At 30.9% G+C, this 23,735-nt stretch overlaps 1 protein-coding gene across 1 annotated transcript in view; it reads left to right on the top strand.

Annotated features, from left to right (window-relative positions):
• LOC128387097 (cell adhesion molecule DSCAML1-like) overlaps window positions 1–23,735 on the top strand; it is a 53,036-nt gene that overhangs the window by 23,406 nt on the left and 5,895 nt on the right. Inside the window, exon 3 of the mRNA XM_053346248.1 lies at window positions 17,948–19,068. Coding sequence (XP_053202223.1) covers window positions 17,948–19,068 — 1,121 coding nt within the window. The remainder of the gene's footprint in view (window positions 1–17,947; window positions 19,069–23,735) is intronic.

Below are 23,735 nucleotides of genomic sequence, written 5' to 3'. Positions count from 1 at the left end.
AGAAAGAGGTAAAAAAGAAGAGAAGAGAAAAAAAAATCATCAAATCAATTCAGTTCACGTTAAGTCTGTTTCCAGAATAGAAGCACCATTTTCCCTTACCATCATCCTAACATGTTAACTCTAATATCTTGGAGCGATGAAACCATCGATTGAATAATCTCAGAATCTATCGACTTCTTAACAGAATTTCCATGTTAAAAAGTTCTAAAATCAAGAGCAAAAATTCAACCAGCTATTCGTTCATAGTAGTACCATAGGTGTATAACCCTTTTTTTCATCTCATGGATCCATTATCATGGCAGAAATTCAAAGTGGAATCATTATCTCATCTTAACTCTATTCCCTCAGATACTAAATACTTTGATTCATGATAAGGTAACATTGTACTCATATGATTACCTGGCAAAGTAAATTACTGTTTCTTTTCCTAGAAGATGAGAAAGCGAGAAAATTTGAAATGTTTCCTCCAGATTCTTAAAATTCATATATATCATGATAAGACTATTATTTTTCCTTCTTATATACATGGTGACGGAAACTCCAAGGTTATTTCAACAATAATGATGATGGTTATTATTATGAAAAGAATTGCAATACAGGAATACCTTTGAATACTACTAATAGTTTTTTTAGGAATAATGATTTCAGGTGAACATTTATATATTAGTATTCATTAAGGTTATTAGTAATTTCATTGCATAAAAGTTTTCATGAGAAAAGAAAACTCCATGAATTCATATTCCATATGTAATTGGAAACTTTTCACAAACTTAGAGCTGAGAATTTACTGAAAATCAAAATGTTTCCATCTCTTAATTTTGAACTTACAGATTTTCATCATCATGCTAATGATTATTGTTCATTTAATTTAATGATTAATGTTCATATAAACACATTCGAGATATTAAATTGTATCATCATTGTTAAAATTAGTATTCTAAAATATTTCATCATGAACAATCAATTCCAAGACAATCAATAATGATCAAATTATTCAAGAAAATAATATTACAATATCATCAAGTTCTGTATATGAATTGTTATTATTCAATTTCAATTAAACTGAAAATGAAACTTTTCAATATCATATTTCATGAGAGACGAAATTCTGACAAATAATAACTTTTGATTTCTATTTTTTTTTCTGTCGTATAATTGAATTTAAATTACTTTGATTTCGAATGTTTAATTTCAAATCATTTCAATAGAATTTCAAATTATCATGATGAAGATGAACAATTATCATGCTCTTCAGGAACAAAAAAGAGGAACAAAAAATATTCATTTCTTGAAACGTTTCCTAAGTAACAATTATAATTGTACGATGGAAGATATTATCATTCTGATGATTAATTCTTAACCATTCATATTGAGAATCGAAGTTACAAAGACAAAATAATAGCTTTCGAAAAATTCATGTATAATTATCATTTGATTCATATTATCATGATATCATTTCTCAGGAAATCGTCATGAAATAAGAAGAAGAAAAAATTGAAACATAATTAGTTATAATTCATTATTTTTTCATCCTCTTCTTCATCTTCCTCCTCTTATATCATCGTCATCATCTTAACCTTTTAATAATCATCATCATTATCATTCTGTTTACTGAAGCTCAACGAACCTCGATAATTGTTGCTTTCTCTTTGCTCCTGTTAGAACCTAGAATAGTTAAAAAAAAAAGTTCTGAGATTCTTTTTTGCAATTCCCTGTAAATGCTGGAAAAAATGTTCAGTATCTAAGGATGCATATTTAACCTCTAATTGGCTTCATTTTTTTTTCTTCTTCTTCTCTTTCACCATTATCATCATTCAATCTTCTCATGTGCATAGTTGAAGCACATGAACAAATTTCTCAGATGATAAGTAAACCGAATAGAAGAAGAGAAGAAGAAAAAAAAGTTAAATTGTCTTGAAGACATTGAGGTGGAGGCAGAAAAGTAGGTGGAGGAATAGGAGGAGGTTTGAGAATCTTTCCTTTCCACCTAAGTGATATTACGAGATAGAACTCTGATTTTATGAAGAAAATAAAGAGAAAGTAGAAAAAAGCGATGAAATAAAAAAGGGAAAAGAAACCATATTAATACTTGGAATTATTACCTTGGAAAAAATATCGAAAAAGTCGTACGAAAAGAAAAGCAAGTCACATATCGAATTAAATATCCGAATAAGTCGATAGATATAAAATTCTTGTCAGAATGGAATCAGATATATTACATGGAATAGCTTCCAGTTATATATTTGATTCATGGAATTGGTTGAGGTGGCAAGTGTAATGTAATACATGATAACTAGATGATTAAAGGCAAGTTAAGCGGTGGAAAAAAAAACTTTACCAATTTTTTTTTCTCTTTCTCTTTACTCAATGATAATGTGAAATGACTGAAGACATGATCATACAAATTAGATTGATACATGATATATACTATATATGATCTGCTAACAGAATGAGGTGTTTGGGTAGAAAAAAAAAGTTCTGATAACATGATGATGAGAGTGAGAAGAAAAAATTGGTTAGGTGATGAAGAAAAAAACACCAAAAGAGATAAAATGAAAGCCAATTGCTTCTTAACAAGTTCTTGTTAGCTAATTATATTCCTGGCAGGTTATTCTTGGTGATATGTTTGATACCTTAAAGGATCATCATGCTCATCATCGTCATCATCATCATCATCATTAACATTATCTTCATTACCTTTACAATGTTACTTTTCAGGTTTTATATTCTTTTTTTGTTCTCCATCATAAGAATCACGATTCTTTACCTCTTCTCATTGCCTAAGGGTATTTCTCTGATAGCTCTATGGTTATAAATGTAATCATAATTGTCAGGTAGAGTGAAAAGTTTCACAAACTCATCAAAACCACAAATTAACCAAAATGGGTTCTAAATATCAATTTAAGGGTATATATTGTTATCATGTATGAGAAGATGATGGAGATAAAAAAAGAAAAACATAATTGAAGCTTCATATTGCATCTTAATATCATTATTATCACATTTGATAAGCAACATTCAACATAGAAACCGGAAGCATTTGAGCTTCCGAATCACCAGGAAGAATAGAAAAAAATAAGAGCAGAGACTCAGTAAAAGATTCAATGTTAAGATTATTCATCAGAAAATTTGGATTATACAAGAAAAGAAGACGAAATTTTGTTTTTCTCTTCTCTCAACTAATCAGAAACTTTATTGTAGTTTAATGATAACTTGATGATAAAGATGATAATGATAACTTGCCTTTAGCTATCAACTAACTGTATTATGTGATATATGTACACATTAGTCTGAGGCTGATTTTATTGATTCCCTGTTTTCCTTTATCACCCTAACATATGCAAAAGTGTATTCATTATTAGCTGATTTCATGAATGATGCGGATTTGAATGGTGGGAGTGAGAAAAGAAAACTTTATCATCATGAAAAAAAAGAATATGAAATTTTGACAATAACTTTACAGAACATTAAACAAGAGTTACATCAAAAAGTTGCCTTAATATTGGATAATGAGTTTATCATCATAATTATTATCATTGGATGATGATGATAATGGTAATGATGATAACAGGTATAAATATATAGTAAAGATAATGATACAATTTAATCATCTGGATGAAGATGAAAAGGCAAGTAAAAAGGTTACAGATACTGAATCGTGATCAGTATTGAAATAGGAATCCCATGAAATGAACACGTTGTTGTTTAATTGAAATAAAGATGAAGATGAAATTGCTCATATCTTATTACACAGTTTAAGTTAATAATGATAATATGTCTCACCTTTTTGATAATCATTCTGCTCACGATTCCAATTTCATCTTGTATCCCAATCTACTTTCTGAGTTTTCATGGTTGTTGATCCTTATCCGATTCAGCGACTTAAAAGGTTCAAGTTCAGATTTATATATACGATATCATTTTCATTATATGAATCGAATGTCATAGAAAGTGAATTAACTAATGAAAACTAATATTCTGTGTCAAAACTGAGAGTTTAATTGGAAAAAGATGAAATTAAAAGTGAACATCTCGTTATTAATATAATATCGACAATATTTTTCTCATGAACATTTCTTATTTGAAGGTTTGAAGGATGAAAATAGAATAAAAATGAAATGAAAATCTTTCTTCATGGTGAAGATTTAATGAATATTATCCCTTTCGATTATAAATCAAGTTTCCATTAAAATCGTAATCCATAACATTCCGATTCTCTCTCTCTCTCTCTCTCTCTCTCTCTTTCTTTCTTTGTTAATCTGTTCATCTGAATTCTCATGCACATATAAGTCATGAAGGAGGAAAAAACTCAGCGTTCTGGGAATGAGCAGGGAGGGAAAAGTAGAAATCATTGAAATCTTTAATTATATGGAATTTAAATTGGAATTGGGAATTCATATCAGACAAGAAAAAGAAAGAGCTTAATATTTATCCATGATGATATAAATGGGAATTGGACTGAAGATAGTTCATGGTTCATGGGGAATTAGAAATCCTGAGTAAGATATAATCAAAATTCATTTGACAATTATTTTGACAATCATTGAACAGAGAAACTTGTAACCTTAACGATCAATGTTGAAATTATTTATCAACTGATTAAACTGAAATTCCAATTGTGATTAACAAACTAATTAAAAAGGATGCGAACTTTTTAACTGTGAGTGATAATTAACTTACTTGATTGGACATAATTAGCTTAAGAACAGAAAAAAACAGAGAAACAATCACAATGGTTGGCTAGTTAATCACTGAAATTAACTAAATTAAACTAAATCAACTTTGCCACAATAAACACACCAATCTAATTTGAAGATAATTATGGAAAGGGTTATGTTAATTGTTTCAATTTATCATCAACAATTATTTACGTTTTGACCAATCTGATTACCGGTCATCATAATTACAATTAAGAGACAATTAGTTATCACAAAAAGCTACTGTTATCTAAATTATTTAATAATTGAAATCAATTTCCGCTCAAATATGAACAATCAACCAAAAAAAAGCTCATAAGTAATTTTAAATTATTCATCAGCATTTTGTCATTCTAATATTTAAATGTCACTTATTTGTTCATCTAATGGTTAAGACTTTAATTGTTTGATTATGCTGATTACGATGGCTAATTAATATGCTAATTAAATGTAAATGTGAAAAAGACGATTAAATCAACTTTGCCTGATAATTGAAAAATAATGTCATTCGATGTTGGGTTTTTGTCCTTTTTGTTTCTGTTGATCATTTGAGCTTCATGGTGACAGAATTGAAAATGTGATCGATAATTTAATTGTAACTATTTAACCTTGACCTGGAAATCGGAACGTAATAGTAACGATAACATTTTGACAACAAGAATAATAATGATGATACAAAAGTGTATTATGATGATGATAAACAAATGATAGAGATGATAAGAGGAAAGGTCAATAAAAGGTTAGTTGACCTTATCTATCTCTTGTCTTTACTGAGGATCATCATTATCTCTGTTCATGATTGTGATTTTATTTTTGGGGATAAATGAAAGAGAGAAGGAGATTGAGAGACAGAAATAAGGAAGATAAGATGAAGAGTAGACTAATCTTCATCTGTCATCACCATTGTCTTTCTTTCTACATTTCTTCATCTCTTTCTTTTTTTTTCTCTTCTCATTTCTAGTAATAGTTAAGGTTGATTGAGCTCGAAGATAAATTTGATAAAATAGATACAAATAGAAAGACATGATATCGAAGATGCAATATGATAGAATCTTAGTCATATGAACATGGATATCATGTCAGAGAGAGAGAGAGAGAGAGAGAGAGAGATTGGTTTGTAATAGTAAGAGATGATCAAGTGTAGTATATGAAGATGAAGATGAAGATGGAAATGATGATATGAGAAAAATCAAAGGAAAATGATATATACAGGAAATAAAAAAGAAAATGATGAAAAAAGCATAAAGCAAAGGGAAAAAAGTTACAAATGATTCACAAAGATGATGAGAAGGATGAAGAAGATGATAAACTATTATTGATTTGATATCGTTCCGTGTTGGTGAAGCATGATAATACATAATAGATAACTGCAAGTGAGGTAGAAGATGAAACTTTTTGTAAAGTGACTTATGAGTAAACCAGAAAGACAGAGAGAGAGAGAGAGTGAGAGAGGGGAGATGAAATAAACAGGAACACATGGTGATAATACAAAATCGAACTAGAAATGACTTATGATTAATGTTCCGTAATTTAAGATAAATATCACCGCCTCAGGGATGATCCTAATTGATTCAGAAACTTTGTACCCATAGTATACTATGTATAATAAACAATAATGATGCTAATAAATGAGTAGAAATAGCAAGAGAACTGAAATCTTTCATCATTATCACTTATTGTTTTAGCCTTCGATATTCATTTGCATTCCCATGATCCAAGATGAATGTTTTTCAATTTCTCATGATTAATCAGTGAAAAGCTTACACTTAATGGTAATAGATTTTGTCACAACTTTTCATGGCGATTTGATTGACATGACAAGTTTATTGTTATCTTGGTTTATCTCAACATTTCAGACTAACCAGAATTCATTCAATATTTTACTTTATCTTTTTTATATTTTCTCTTCTCGGAGATTAACTTGATTCTTTCCGATATTTTTCAATTTTCACTTCCGTTTTTATTTCCATCAACTGACCTTCTCTTTATTTGTCTTTAGTTGATATTATTATTTTAACATTCATTTCTATGAAACGGATACATTGGTATTCAGTCTAGTATTCTAAGCATAGATCGAGATCATATGTTATGTCCCATAAAACCGATTCTCTATCTTAAAATTTTTTTTTACCCCATGTACCCCATGAGACAACCTAAGTGGTTGTATATTTTATTACTCTTTCTCTTTTTCCCTTTCTTGCACTAACCCGCTTAAACCTAAACTTTAATCTTCTCCAGATGCCTTAAAACAATTCATAAGCCATCGACCACTGACCTATGACCTGAGTCCTCGTTCAGTGTGTTTTCTCTCCAAACCAATCAGAACACTTTTCAAGCACTTTATTAACAATACTTTTCCCTTTGGGACTTCACTTGCTTTTTGTTCAGCATACAAGTCTCTTGACCAGCATCCAAACCTTTTTTACAATTAAAATATTTCCTTAGTGAATATACTTTTGCTTGTGTTCCCTTTTTATTTCAATAAATTGAGTTAACCTTTTTCGGGCCACAACAAAATTGGCGCATTCGACAGGATGGCTGTCAAGATAAAATTCAACTTAATTAAAACCGACGATGAAGTTTACCTTGTTAAATATCAAATAGCCGATTCTAATGAATGGAATTTGGTATCTTCACAGTTCAGGCTAATATCTAACCACCCTTGTCTTACTTCAAAGGAATCAGTGTCCAACATCATCAATTCAATGACTCATCATAGAACATTTCTAGTGCGTTTAAGTGACGAAGAGTCAGCTCCTTATCTCAATGGTGAATTCACCGATAATGTGAGTGAAATTGAAGAAGTGGAAGACGAAGCCGTGCAAGGCAGTGTGTTAAGTGATAATTCAGTTCTCGATAAAATGAACGAGCTAATGAAGATTCAACAAGAAATGTTTTCTGTCGTGTTAAAAAGTTTCAAAGAAACGTGCATCAAGTTCAAGTCAGCGAAGGCAAAAGTTAGAGATATCTCGTTTCGATGGCAAAGAAGAAGACGCAAAATCATGGTTAATTACCTATGAAAAACTCTGCCTTCATAATGACTGGGTTGATGACTCTACAAAATTAATGGGTTACGTGCTAATTTGGAAGGTAACGCTCTTAAATGGTTTACATCAATGGTTCGAGACGAAGTTGAGGAAGATTGGGAATTATGGAAATCTTCATTCTTATCCAGCTTTGGTCAAAACAGAATCGCCGCTGCTATTGCTGCTGATAGATGGGAATATCGTGGTGGTTCGCTGATGGACTATTATTATGAAAAGCAAAGACTGATCCAAATTGCCTACCCAACTATTGATGATAATACTTTTATCACTAGAATTATGATGGGATTACCTGAGCAAATGCAGAACCAGATTCTAGCAAAGGACCCAAAACCAAAAGGACCTTCGAGCAAGTTTAGAGCAATTGAAACCCTTAAAAATGCAAAAGGTTGTGAATCCAAGTACCCAAAAAGGTAAGAAAGATTCGTCTCATACTAATGATGCTTCTAACAAGCCGAAAGATTCGTTTATCTCTCTTGAGGAAACGTCAGAAAATCCTTTACCCCATGAAATTCCCCATGCTAAGTGTAAAGCAAATGTTTACGGGACTGACTACTCTTGTAGATTAGATACTGGTGCCGATAAAAATCTAGTATCCTCAGAGTTAGTTAAAAATAAAAATTGGCAACTAATTGATAAAAAATTCAAATTGAGAAGTTTCACAAATGAGACAATTGAAATCAAAAAAGTTTGCTATTTACCAATAACAGTCTACGGTCAATCAGCCTCACTCGAGTTTTGTGTAGTTGATAATCTTCCATATTGCTTTCTCGTAAGCGAGGAAGGACTCCACTGTTTAGGAATCTCATTGACCAAAAAGAACGAAAATGTCTCTTTAGCTTTGAACTCTGATTTAGAGAAAACAAGTCAAGATTCAAAACCTGAAGTTGAGATTGAAAGGTTATTTCCTACCGTTTGTGTTAATGAACTGCCTTGTCCATCTTTCGTAGTAGATTTCAAACTAAAAGAGAACCATGAGATAGTTCAAGAAAAATATTTTCGTTTATCATACGAAAGATTACAGTGGGTTAGCAGGAAGGTTGATGACTTGATTGCAAGAAAAATAATTTCACCCTCTGAATCAGAATACGCTTCCCCAATTACTTTGGCTAAAAAGGAAAACGGCGAGCTTAGACTTTGCGTTGATTACAGAAAGATTAACAAGCAAACTACACTCGATCCTTACCCTTTTCAGTTGATTGATGATATAATTCATAAATTCGGTGGATGCAAGTTCTTTTCCAAAATTGATTTGAAAGAAAGTTTCTGGCAAATAGGTTTGTCACCTGAAACTAGAAAGTTCACTGCCTTTGTCACACCATTTGGACAGTACGAATGGAATAGGTTACCTTTCGGATGGAAAAATAGTCCTGCTATTTTTCAACGAAGAATGAATGAGATATTCGGGCAACCCCATGCTAATCCCATGGTAGCTGTCTACATTGATGACATATTGATTGGTGGTAGAACAGAGTTAGAATGCTCACAAAACACTTTAGATGTTCTTAAAAAGTTAGAGAACGCGAAAATGATTATCAATTTGAATAAAAGTGAATTCAATAAAGATAAAGTTAAATTCCTTGGTCGAATCATTGATGGTAACACCAAGTCAACTAAAGAAGAGTCTATTGAAAAAGTTAGGAACATGAGTAGACCTAATGATTTACGCTCAATTAGACAATTCACTGGACTCACAGGCCATTTCAGGGCATTTATAAAAAATTATGCTGAAATTGTGAGACCATTAGATTCTTTAAAGCAAAAAGATAAACCTTTTGAATGGACTAATGAGTGCGAAAATGCGTTTATCGAACTTAAAAGGATTATTACTGATAATCCTATTCTACAACTTCCTGACCTTTCACTAAATTATGAGCTATGTACAGATGCCTCTGGACTAGGAACTGGATCAATTCTTTACCAAAGAGATAAATCTAAACCTAAGAATCAACAACTAAGAGTGATAGGATATCAATCTTACACCTTTACCAAGGCTGAGATTAACTATCCAATCACTGAGAAAGAAGGATTAGCAGTAATTAAAGCAATTAAGTACTTTCGTTCTTACCTTGAGGTAAACCCTTTATTGTACACACAGATCACTCTGCACTTAAGTACCTGATTGACATCAATGAGCCCACTGGAAGATTAGCTCGTTGGCAAAACTTTCTGAATAGTTTTGAAATTACTATTAATCACAGACCAGGTAGATTACTCAGTGATGCAGATGCGATTTCGCGTTTGTGTTTAGGATCAACAAATGACATACTCATGATTCAGGAAAAACATAAGAATGAAAAAGTGAAAGAAGATCAAACCCCATGCATTTACCCCATGTCTAACAAGAATCTAACAAGTGAACAGATTAAAAGAATTCTCAAACTTTATCACGACGACAGAGTTAGTGGTGGCCATGATGGTTTCTGGCGTACTTACTTCAAAATTAAAAGTAGATTCTACTGGTTAGGAATGAAGAAACAAATTCAAGAGTATGTTCAGTCTTGTCACATTTGCCAAACACTAAAACCAAAAACTTGTTATGATATCCCCTTTTGTCCTCCTCATTCTGACGTTCCCTTCGATACGATTCACATTGATTTCGGTGAGTTACAGAAGAGATCTGAGAGTATCAAGACTACACAATCTTTCTTACTAATAATCGACGAGGCAACCAGAATAATAGCCGGTAAAGCGATGACTGAAAGTAGCGAATCAGTTATTCGTTTCTTAAACGATTTCAGCCACATTGCCTCAGTCAAGACAATAGTGTCTGACAACGGTACCGCTTTTACCTCTGAAAGATTCAGAAAGTGGGCAGAAAATAGGACATCAACCTGAAAAACTCAGCACCTTATCATCCAGCCTCAAACGGACTAATCGAAAGAAAAATGAGAGATGTTAAGCAATTCATCAAAATTTATCGAGGTTCTGGTGGAAACTGGAAGGAGTTACTTGATTCTGCAATCAGGCACTCCAACCGCTCGTACAACTCAATAATAGGATGTACACCTTATTTCAAACTTTATGGTAAATCCAGCTCTCTTCCTGCCGATAAGTTATTTGACATCGATGAAAATTCAATTAAAGAAACACCGTTTTCGAAGGAGAAAATCGAAGAACTTCGAAAGCCAAAGATAAAAACTAAGATTCAACAAAAGTTAGCAATTGGAGACAAAATAATGGTAAAGACTGGTATCAAAGGTAAACAAAGAATTACGAAAGGACCTTTCACCATAATTGACCTCAAAAGCTATGATGGAATCATTAAGACTATAATTTACAAAAACGACCGAGATGAAAAAGCAATCGCTCACGTTTCGAACTGTTACCGATATCATGACCGGAGTCATGAACTTTAAAAGTCGGGGGAGATGTTATGTCCCATAAAACCGATTCTCTATCTTAAAATTTTTTTACCCCATGTACCCCATGAGACAACCTAAGTGGTTGTATATTTTATTACTCTTTCTCTTTTTCCCTTTCTTGCACTAACCCGCTTAAACCTAAACTTTAATCTTCTCCAGATGCCTTAAAACAATTCATAAGCCATCGACCACTGACCTATGACCTGAGTCCTCGTTCAGTGTGTTTTCTCTCCAAACCAATCAGAACACTTTTCAAGCACTTTATTAACAATACTTTTCCTTTGGGACTTCACTTTTTGTTCAGCATACAAGTCTCTTGACCAGCATCCAAACCTTTTTTACAATTAAAATATTTCCTTAGTGAATATACTTTTGCTTGTGTTCCCTTTTTATTTCAATAAATTGAGTTAACCTTTTTCGGGCCACAACATCATATTTCACCGAGAAAACGATGAATGAAAAAAGTAAAACCAAGAAATGGTTATCATGAAATGACAGGAACTGACTTGAAGCTATTCATGAATCTTCAAACTATTGATTGTCTTGATATTTGTTTTGATTTCTTATCATGAAGTAGCTTTTTTTTTGAATCTTGATAAATGTCAATCATTAGGATTACGAGTTTATAATCAATTTACATCTTAATCTTACGATTGACCAACAATATCAATCAATCGTCATTATAATAATATCTCATCTTTATCATCATTTTCAACAGTTACCATGAAATTTTATCTCTCCAATGTCAATTCAAGTTTATTCAAGTGTCCAAATGAAAGATAAATTCAGTTGAACTTTAAAACAGATTTTATATATATTTATCTGATTCTCATGATGATGATGATGATGATTCCTCATGCAATTTTAAGTATCTTCTGGAATCATTATTATTATCTGAATGGGAAAGTGAACTGAATTGATCTATCAGAAAAAAAGAAAAATATTATATAAAAATAAAGGTTGGAATTTTTTTTTCTCGAAAAAAAATCTATCGAATCAAAAGGTTCTTCTTAGGGTCAATCAATCGTGTAAAAATGAATCAACTTTTCGATATTAATAGTTGATTCACTTTGGTTCTGAATAGTATTCCATAGGAGAGAGTAAGTAAGAGAGTCTGAGAAATAAACTGGATGAAAGTTTCAATGTGATCGAAACGATTGTTCCTCAGAACTTTTTTTCTCTTATTGAAATTCAAAAGTTATCAAAATCCTTCTCATGACACAATTAACCTTCAAGGTAAAATATAACTTCTTATATTGATAATTCTGGTTCAATATCCTAAGTGTTTTCTTACTCTTGCGATTGAGAAATAATATACTTTCGTACTAGAGAATGATAATTAATTTATTGTCCCCAATTGTATCATCATGGTAACTCAAATAGACCCTTGTAACAGTTAAGTTTAAATGATGATTCTGATAATAAATCAGAATCTATTATCATGTTTTACTCCCTTTTGACATTAAACTTTAGACAATTGAATATGCAATAAATGCCAAGTATGAGATCCAATAAAATTTATTGTTGTCAGAATGAAAGATAAAAAAAAGTTCAACATGAAAATATGACAATAATGAGATGATAAGCATGAGAATTCATGAAAAAGATGATTTTTTTCTTCATCTTTTCTCATTTTGAATGCATAAAAACATGAAGACGGAGAACTCTTAACATTATTGATAATATAACTTTCAAATCTCAAGATGATCAAAATAATGAATGAATGAAAGGAGAGAGAGAGAGAGAGAGAGAGAGAGAGAGAGAGAGAGAGAGAGAGAGAGAGAGAGAGAGAGAGAGAGAGAGAGAGAGAGAGAGAGAGTAGTTAATTTCATTGGTTCTCTTTTGAATTTATATCTTGATATCTTATATCTTTGATATCTTAATATTCAAATGAATGAATTTATTTTCAACCATTAATATCAACACATGATAATAGGAGATTTACTCATTTCCGAGATTTTTTTTTCTCATCCAACTTGAGTTCTCAAATTTAATGATTTACATCATCATCAGAACGACTCTGATTCTAATGATAATCACAACGGTAATGATGATGATGATAATTTTAACGTTCTCTAGTTCCTCAATGAATCATTCTGAGGAAACGGAAATAGGTTTTTTTCATAACAATGAAAATACTCGTAAGTTTTCGTACATTTTGACCTCACTAATTGTTACTGACTCTTTATATTAATAAATTCGAGTTTTAAAAGAGAAGTAAAAAAGTTAAAGTTCTTAGTTTTCGAAAGTTTTTCAAATGGAAATAATTTCCTCACTTCGAATTGAAAAACTGATTAGAATTCTTACCATTAATTAGACCATTTGTGAATTTAATTCAATGGTTAATTGTTAATTTGGAACAAATCAGAGAGAGAGAGAGAGAGAGAGAGAGAGAGAGAGAGAGAGAGAGAGAGAGAGAGAGAGAGAGAGAGAGAGAGAGAGAGAGAGAGAGAGATGATGATTGGAAGATGATTCTTTCTATTACTTATCTCAATCAAAAATAATACACTGACTCTCATTCCAAGATAACAATGGGCATCCTTCATTTTCCTTCTCATCATCAACCTAATCATCATCATCATTTCAATAAAGATGAAGATAAAGAAACTCTGAATAGAAGAGAGGATAAAAGATGATCAAAATTGATAGAATTAAATGAGAGAGAAAAGTTTTAAAAGAGAGGGTTTTCTTTGGAGAGAGAGAGAGAGAGAAAATCTGATAAAGTTTAAAAAGAGAAACGAAATGTATAAAAAGTGGTTCAGTGCTTCGATTCCTATCAAAAGAAATCATGATGATACGAATGAGAAGATGAAGGAAAGAAGACAAAAATGAAAGACTAGAATGAATAAGAGAATATTTTTTGTCATAACATTACAACTTATTCTTTTCTTTTTTTATATCATTATTATCGAATAGAAACACGCATAATCGTTTCTCTAGCAAGGTCAAAACAGAGAGAGAGAGAGAAAGAGATATGGTAGAAGAAAAAATCGAAAAGTTCTGACAAGTTTCAGTTAAGAAGAAGACGAAGATTAAAGCGAAAGAAAGAAAGGAAAAGAGTCTGATATAAACGACGATGATAATAATTCAATTTTCATATTTTTTCCATCTTCATCTTCCCCGCATCACCATCATTTCCATCATATTCATCATAACCTCTTCCTTTTAATCACATAGAAAACTTTTATCTCATATCTCATTCGTTGTTATCTTTTGCATTATTTTTTTCCTTGTATCATTGTTATTATTATCATTGTTGTTGTTGTTGTTGTTGCTGATCATGTTGATGATAATATAATAATAGGATGAACAGAATGCTGAATCAACTGACTGACGAGAATAAGATGTTAAGATAAGTTATTTATAACGGAACAATAAAACATTATTTTCAAAGTTAATAAATGAATGTTGTTAGGCAGAGAATAGAATATATAAAAAACGAAGATGAAATTTGAATGTAAAATTTTTATTCTCTTTAACTTTCTCCTTTCGATTTCAATCCCTTGTATTCCAATAGCGAATTTTTTTACTTATGTTCTAACAGTAACAATCGATGTATATGAAAAAACTGATAACAATAATAACGATGATAACAATAGACTCTAAGAACAGAAAACATTCACTATTGAGATAATAATGATGTTGATAAAGAAAGAAAGAGAGAGAGAGAGAGAAATAAATTCGTAATTTATTTTCTTCGTTCTGGTTTCTCTTTATTTCTTTTTAGTTTTATTTTCTCTTCCTGTTCTTAGCCGAGTCTCGATTTCTTTTACCCTGAACTCAAATGAGTTCACCATGAATCTTTTTGTAACAATAAGACACTTTTTTACTTCTCTCTCTCTCTTTCTCATTCATCAGCACTTTACAATGAACTTAAAGATATATAAAGTAACGTATTTCATTCAGTTCAACAATGATTAACTGTTATTCAGCTTGGTTGGGTGATTCTAATCATCTCATGAGCATATTGGATATCGAGGATGACATTTATTCACTATCATGTAAAACTTAGTTTCACTCAATGATCATGGAGACATTTGAAAGATTTTGTAGCCTGAAAAGTGCTGAATTATTGTTCATCTACAAGTTTACTGTTAATATAACCATAAATATCATGAGACTACATTTAGAACTGTGTTTATAATAATAACAATTATATTACTATTATTATCATTACAACCAAATGATCAGTAAGCTGACACTTGATTTACGGATATGATTAATTTATGGTTAACAATAATGGTCATCTAAGCACATTCAATTTGAATTCAATGAATAACCGGACAATGGTAACAACTGTCCTATCATGAAACATTATCCGTAAGCAAATATTGAATGGACAGGGAAGGTAATTATGAGAGAGAGAGAGAAAGGAAAAATAAATAAGAAAATGTTCGTTCAATCGTTCGAGTAAGAAAGAGTACAAGAAAATGGTTGAGATAAAGAAAAGGAGAGAATGATAAAGAGAAGAAAAAAATGAGAAACATCATGAATTACTCTGAGTTTGTTCAGAGAATTGCAAAGTCAAAAGTTATGGGGCTATATAAATATTATGTATACGCTATAGTAGATAAACAAAAATTACATGTGGACACAACATGTAGATATACATTATTAATGCTGACCAAAGCAATACCTTGTTTAACTGAATAATAATATTGTTTTTTCTGTGGGAACATTGTAATATCATCATCATCATCATATAAACATGTTATCATCTGACAAGGGAGAAAATAACAGAAAGGAAAGAGTGAAAAAGTAAAACTAAAGAAACAAAAAAAGTCGATGATGAATGAAGTCCAGTGCAGATTATATTCGAAATGCTGAACGTTTGACATTCGAATCACATAAATCTTTCGATAACATATGATAACTTTGGATATAAAAGGTTCTAACTGCTTCTCTCTCTCTCTCTCATTTTCGTTCCTCACCTTATACAATATTTAGCTCATGGAGGTTTATCGGAAATACATTAGAATCGACATATTTCATTATTATCTGTGGGAAAAGAAAAAGTGAATAGAATGGAAAATGCTTAGAGAGAAATCATTTGTATTATTGGTAAATACACTTAATGAAAAGAGTATTTTTTGCATTTGTCTCTCTCTCTCTTTCTCTTTTCGTTGCTGTGACAGTTTTTCATGATAATTTTTCTTTTTCTTGGAAAACAAAAGTTGATCATATTCAATAAACGGAAAACTGTTCTTTCTCTGATTTATTTAGGTTATTGAAATAATTCACACGTTGTTAGTCACGAAAACAGGTTAACATTTATGAAAGATGTTGGATCAATTCTGAATTCATAGTTTATACTAATACATTATCACGATTAGTTGATAATAGAAAAACGAAAAACTGTGAACTTTCCCTCTTATATTCTAGTCTGATCAATGATAAATTTAGTTACATCTTCAATTCATATTAAGATGTTGACTGTTATTCAATAACTATCATCATGATCATCATGGGTTCTTCTTCTTCCTCTTCCCTTTTTCTTCAACTCAAAGTCCGGAATTGACTGTCAAATTGAAAGAGGAAAAGAAATAAGGGAAAAACATAAAGAATTCATATATATGAATAGAAACACCAAAACAAAAAATTCTGTCAATTTTTTTTTCATTCTCTTCTCATGATACATATATAACATTCTCATTCCCTGTAGAAATCATCATCATCATTTCTGATCAGTCTGAGAAAAGATAATATAGAATAAAACTTTTTACCATAAGAACATCATTCTTTTTTTCTCAGTTTTTCTTTTCTCTCTCTCTCTCTCTCTTTATCCTATGAGTATTTCTATCTGGTTAGCATTTTACTTGGAATCGGAAATCGGAAGTTGAAATATGATATGAGAAGGAAAAATATGGAAAGAATAACCAGAATCTCTTCTGTTTTGATATTCTTTTCTGTAGTAGTTTTTTTTTCGTTCTATCAATGAGAAGAAAAAAACAGAGAATCCATAAAAAAAAGAAAACAATGAAATCCTCAAAAAGAGATGAGATAAAAAATTGAAGTTTCGTCAAATGAGATACAGATTTATCATCATGACTTTTATTCACCTTAACTTGAGGATGAGAAAAATCATCATCATGAAAGAAGAGGAAGAAGAAAAAAAAAGATTGAATTATTATCATTACTTATAATAGTATTTGCGTTGGAATTTATCTTTTCAGTTCTATTTTTTCTTCTCTTTCTCATCTTCACCCAAAATGCTCACATTTCACAGAATCATAATACAGATATTTCACCTTTTTCTCAACTACTTTTACTGGTGAACAATAATTCAGTCAGATTTTTCCACCTTCTCAAACTTTCATAAATATCTACTACTATTCTGTTATCATGAAACCATTATTATTAAGCTTTAGGAACCAAAGCAATGTAATTTGAAAGCATCAATCATCAAGCTGTTAATGATATCGATAAAAATATCCAGGTTAAGGAAGAGGAAGCAGAGAGAGAGAGAGAGAGAGAGAGAGAGAGAGAGAGAGAGAGAGAGAGAGAGAAAGTTATTCTCAATGAAAATTCATCCAACAGAATAAGATGAGTACCATGAAGCTCATGGAATTGTCGTAGCAATTGCACTGAAAAGAGAAATGGAACAAAAAAAAGTTGAAAAAAGAAAATATGTCAACAATGTAATAACATTTTGAAATAAGATTGAAAGTTATATCATGATAATCGTTCATCGTTTTGTCATTATCTTTTTTTATCTGTTTGCAATCATGTCAAGATGATTTTCATCTTCTTTGACTGATGATAATAATTTGAATCTTTCTTTTTTATTTTGAATCTTTTTTTTCATACATCCGGATGCGGAAATTTATACATAAACTTACAGTTGGTTCAAAGAGGATGCCAATGGTGTAAATATACCAATTCAAATAAATGCTAGAAAAAGTAACGATAATAAAATTGATAACATTGAGATAACCAATGGATGCCTTATAATATATTCAACTTTTCTGTCACATTCTGGTCGATACATTTGTCTTGCCACTAATATTGCCGGAAGTGAGAAAGCAATAATCACCTTGAATGTTGATGTGCCATTAACGGTAACTTTAACACCATCGTCCCAAGTGATTACCGATATTGGTAAATCAGTTGCCTTTGTTTGCTCAGTAACCTCTTCTAGACCTGAGACACGGATAATGTGGCTTAAAGACGGTCGTTCACTTGGCCTTGAAAATTCATCGGGAGAGGTACATTTTTTTAATCGATCGTTAAAAATTTCCACACTAAATATACCAACAGTTTCCCGAGATTCTCAGGGAACTTATCAATGTTTCGCCTCAAATGATCAAGAATCATCAAGCACCTCATCAATCCTACGATTAGGTGATATACCTCCTCGCCTACTAGAACCACTACCAGTTGAAATTATCTCATTAAAAGGTTCAACTGTTTCATTGAGATGCATCATAACAGGAAGTCCAATACCGGAAGTGGTATGGACTCTTGATGAGATTGATCTAATGGTTAGTTCATCCTCTTTAACCTCGCCTACTTCCAGTATCATCTCATCATCATCATTATCAAGAAAATCATCTTTATCTTCATCATTAACAATAAATAATTCTCGTCTCTCAATTGGTGATTATGTATCAAACGAAGGCATTTTATACAGTTATCTTAATATTACCTCTGTTGAAGTTATTGATGGAGGTCAATATAAATGTAAAGCATTCAATAATATCGGTTCAGCCGTTTCCATGACAACTTTATACATACCAGGATTACCTACATCAAGATATCAATCACCTGTCAATAAAACTTTGGTAGCAGGTCGAGATGCTTTGATTAGATGTCCGGTAATAGGTTATCCAATTGATTTTGTTAGGTGGCAACACAAGGAGCAAAATTTACCAATAAATCACCGGCAAAAGATTGAAAGACTTTCATCTAAAGATTATCGAAGTGCTCTTCTTATACAAAATGCTCAGAAACATCATGATGAAGGTAAGAAGAAAAATAATGAGAACAATTTTTGTTTTTCCTTGACAAACGTAGTAAATATCTCATGATAAACATAATGAGTCTCAAGAATATGAAAAGATGAGGAGAAGGAAGTAAAGGAGAGGAAAAATCGAAACCGATATGGAACATGATTGTTTCATGACAGTTTCATGAGGCATGGATGAAGAAGGAAGGAACTAGAAATCAACTGAGAGAAGGTAAATCGACTTGATAGCCGAGGAGAGTGAAAAAAGAGCCATGAAGTTGGTAGCAAACTTTTTTTTCTTCCAACTTTACTCATCAAGTCTCTCATCATCCTCATCCTTTATCATTCCTTTTTCTCTTCCTATTTCCCTTTTCTCTTTTCCTCTTCCTCATCCTCATCCTATTCCACCCTTGAACCCACTTCACCAGTCACACCAAAACCATTCCTCTTGGGATAACCAATGAGTCTTTTTTACACACACACACACACACACATTACGATAACTCTTCCAATTTATATTTTTTTTTGTTTCCAAAAAACTTCCTTCTCATCTTCATCCATACAAGTCTCCATCATCATTTTGACTTGATCAACAACATCATCATCATCACCTTTCAAGCAAGAAACTCCGTGCAATCATCATAGACCCGAATGTGAAATATATAATATAATATTTCACTTCCATGCTAGAGATGCTGAAGAAAATTCATTTTCTCTTTCTGCCTTTTTAGCCTTTTATCTTCATCTTCTTATGCTTCTTTTGTTCTCCAATCTTTTTTCACAAGCCTTCTCATATTCACTCATATCCTCATGCTCACCATCACCATCATCATCATCATCATAATCATCATTATCTTCATTATTTTTATCAAACTTTTCTCCTTCTCATCATCATGGAGATAGAACAACAATTGAAAAACACTTTTCCAATGATGCACTTTATCTAACCTCAATTAATATTCTCATTAGACTTTCTCATCACTTTTTACTCTCATTCATTTTCTTTTATCGCATCATCATCACCACCACCACCTCCAACCATCACAACTCACATCATAACCATCGTTTACTATCATAATGATCAACCATTCAGTCATCTTGATCCTTTAGCTTTTTTTTTAACAGGGACATTTATCTTAACCATTATCATTTAGTAACAAAGGGAAACAACGTAACCTGAAAAAAAATGGGATCAGTGTCATTCATTATCTGTTCAATTCATTGTATATCTAAACTTTGCAATTTTCCTTATAAATTGTTATTTATCATGTTATCGCTATTATTTAATTTCTGCTCAGTCTATTTTCAATTAACACTTTCATTATAAATAATACTTTTTCAGCTGATTACTATCAGCAAATCTAGATGAATATATATTCACACATATAGAGATGCGTATTTGCTAATTTATCATGTACAAAAAAAACAATTGTTCTGTAGATAAATTTATCCACATATCTCAAATTTAATTGAGGCTGAAAACATGAAACAATTAACAGAAATACTATTAATATGATGAATAGATTCACAACTTTACCTGTTTATTTATTATTAACAAGGTTAATTTGAATCCATTGAATTTAAAATCACAGTTAGAATGAAATTTTGTGTTCTAAAAATATACACGAAAGATATATGAATATGAATTTTTGTTTAGTCGAAGATTTTGATTTTTTTGAAACTAATTGACTGATTGAGCATTTTCTTACCTCTACAGGGAAATTCAGCTAATTTGTTGGTTTTCTTTTCAAAATTATTCAAAAAAACTTGAGCGATAGAGTTATCGCTATCGGTAGGTAGAGTTATTTCTGGTAGTAGTTTAACTATTGCTTCTACTTAACTATCATCAACCTTGTAGCGTCTGATTCCAAGATGATTTAGTAATATTCTTCAAATGGCCTCCAAGTGCGTTCTTTCCTAAATAACCTTTATGACCTTGAATCATGACAATTGAGTGTCGGTCGAACTTCCATAGACAAAATATGGACTCTATCGCTCAAGTTTTTTTTGAATAATTTTGAAAAGAAAACCAACAAATTAGCTGAATTGCCCTGTATCATGAGCTCACTGAACGAAATTTCATAAAGATTTTGTTACACATCGTTGTAATAAGAATAGAAAATGCAACTTTCTGAATGAATATATTCATAGCCTGATAGGGCAACTTGATAAACAGAATTGGAAATGCATTCAGAATCATCTCAATTCTATGTAACCATTAAAAGTTAGCATTTGATTGGGAACATAAATAATAATGTAACTAATAAGAATAATGACCATGATGGTTGATAATGATAGAAGAAACAAAAAAGTAATAGCGAATGAGATCTCATTCGAATGAGGGCTGAGAGATGATTTTCATGATTATGAAGAAGAAGAAAATTAAAGATAAAAAGGAAGAAACGAATCTGATCTCAGGCTGGAATTAGCTGTCTAAATGGCGGAGTTTCTCATCAATTTCCAAGCGAAAACCATCATTAGATTCTGATTGTCAGGCAAACCTCCAATCTTAGTATAAGAGGTTTTTCTTAATTGGCTTGAGAATGAATCAAATGATGGGATGATAACCTTCAGATAAAAAGTTATCTTCAGTGTTTTTTTTTCTTTGTTTCTTTTCACTTTTATCATCTATTAAAAGTGATCGTATTCTTATGATATAAGAAAAATAGATGAACACAATTTCACTTTCATTCATCAGTTTTCTGTTCAATTCTCTTATTTTACCGCTCATTCTCCAACAGAATCTACTGAATCTATGCATTATCGAAAATCATAAATCATCGACAGAAGAGAACCAAAATTTTTGACCAACATTTTGTGACAATTAATTAGTCTTGCTTAATTGATGTTCTCTTATTCAACTATATAAAATTCTGATAAAACAACCTGAAAGTTCATCCATAGAAAACAATTGAAACAAAAGAGAGAAAATAAATTTTCCATAAAATATTTATCGAAAGTTATCAAATCAATCACAACAATTTAATCTATCAAAAGTTGTAGAGAAATTATTAAATCATTAACTTTCTATTGTGTATACGAAACAATCAAAAACGATAAATTTTCGAGTGTTAGAACTTTTTTTCTTCACGATTTCCCTGATTTCAATTAAACTTCAATTATTCAATTCCATTCATTGATTCAACTCATTAAATTGAATAATAATGAAACCGAATAACCTTTTTACTTTATCATTTCCCTCTTTGAATCTCTTTACCTCTCTCATCATGGTTTATTTACTCAATGTTACAATCAGATAATCACAGAAAACTAAAGGAAATCATGATTTATATCATTTGATATTATTATCGATGGTAATGAGAAACAGTGAGAAAAGTTCAATACAACTAATATAAGAGTTAACAACTGTAAATATAATTGGAAAATGTTGGTAAAAGTTAAATAACCGAGAGGTAAAGTTTTCCTCGTTAGCATTATCATCAACATCAACAACAGCTACAACATGATCCTCATTGGTTAAATTGAATTTAGATGAGATTCAGTAAATTCAGAATACATATATATTTATACGTGGATATGCAGATAGAAAGATAAGTTTATACGGGCTGTTGAATAACTAAATGATTATATACATCATGTATTTCACTCTGAGGATTCTGTTTACAGAACTCAAGAGTTTCTGTTAGTTTTTAACTTATATTATATTCTTATCAAGCTGAATATTAGAATATATCATGGAAACAATTGGCTAAAGTTGAGACGAAAAAATTTATTCCAACACATTATGAACAATAATCATTAGCAGAATAATAATAATCTAAAATATAAGCGAAAAAGTTTTTCATCATGTTGCGAATATTTTAACGATCAATATTTACCCACAAAATTTCAGTTCAATGAGATTTATCGAGTCGATTCCATTGATTCTCATCACCAAAAATCAGGGAAAGTTTTTCGATAGAGAAAATTTGATTATAATAAATAAGAATATCATATTACATCAGAATAGATAAAACTTTTACTTCCTGTATAAGATGATTTTACTTTTATTTTCATGTATTGATTAAAATTCATGATAATCCAAGATATTATGTTACCCTGTGTATAGGAAATTTATTTCTGATTCATGAGCTTTTTTTCAAATTAAATTAAATAATAGTTACGATATTTAGCTAATCATATTCATGATCGCTTTGCATTAGAAAATCAGTTTTAACAAATCTTTTTACATGATAACAAATTTTATCAAGATGAAGATTTTCAATCAAGTAAAAAGTGGCCAAGATACACACAAGAAATGCCTTTAAGGCTGAAAAGTTCATGATAAAGTTCTGAATAAGTTGAACATAATTTCTTTACATTTTCTCAATCCACTCATGTGAATATATAATATGTATTAACAATTCACCTGCAATATGTTTGATTGGCTTTTCGATTCATGAAGATGATTGTAAAATATTCAAATTTTATAGAGAAATTTTCGATTCCCACAAGAGGAAATATCCTCATTCTCACAGTATTGATAATCAAATTTCAATGGAAAATCATATAATATTATCATTAACATTTTTGACAATCATCAAATAACATGATGCAAATTCTAGAAATGAAAAAAAAATCAGTCTTGGTATCAGATAATAATGATATATCCTATTGAGATTAAATAACTTTTGAAGGTTACATATAATTCAGGGTATACAAACCAGTAGAGTATTTGGAATTC

The sequence above is a fragment of the Panonychus citri genome, unplaced genomic scaffold, assembly GCF_014898815.1.
Source record: "Panonychus citri isolate SS breed McGregor unplaced genomic scaffold, ASM1489881v1 Contig00077, whole genome shotgun sequence".
In the NCBI taxonomy this organism is placed as follows: Eukaryota; Metazoa; Arthropoda; class Arachnida; order Trombidiformes; family Tetranychidae; genus Panonychus; species Panonychus citri.
The sequence above is the reverse complement of the archived record's forward strand: the minus strand, read 5'-3'. Positions and strand labels throughout refer to the sequence as shown.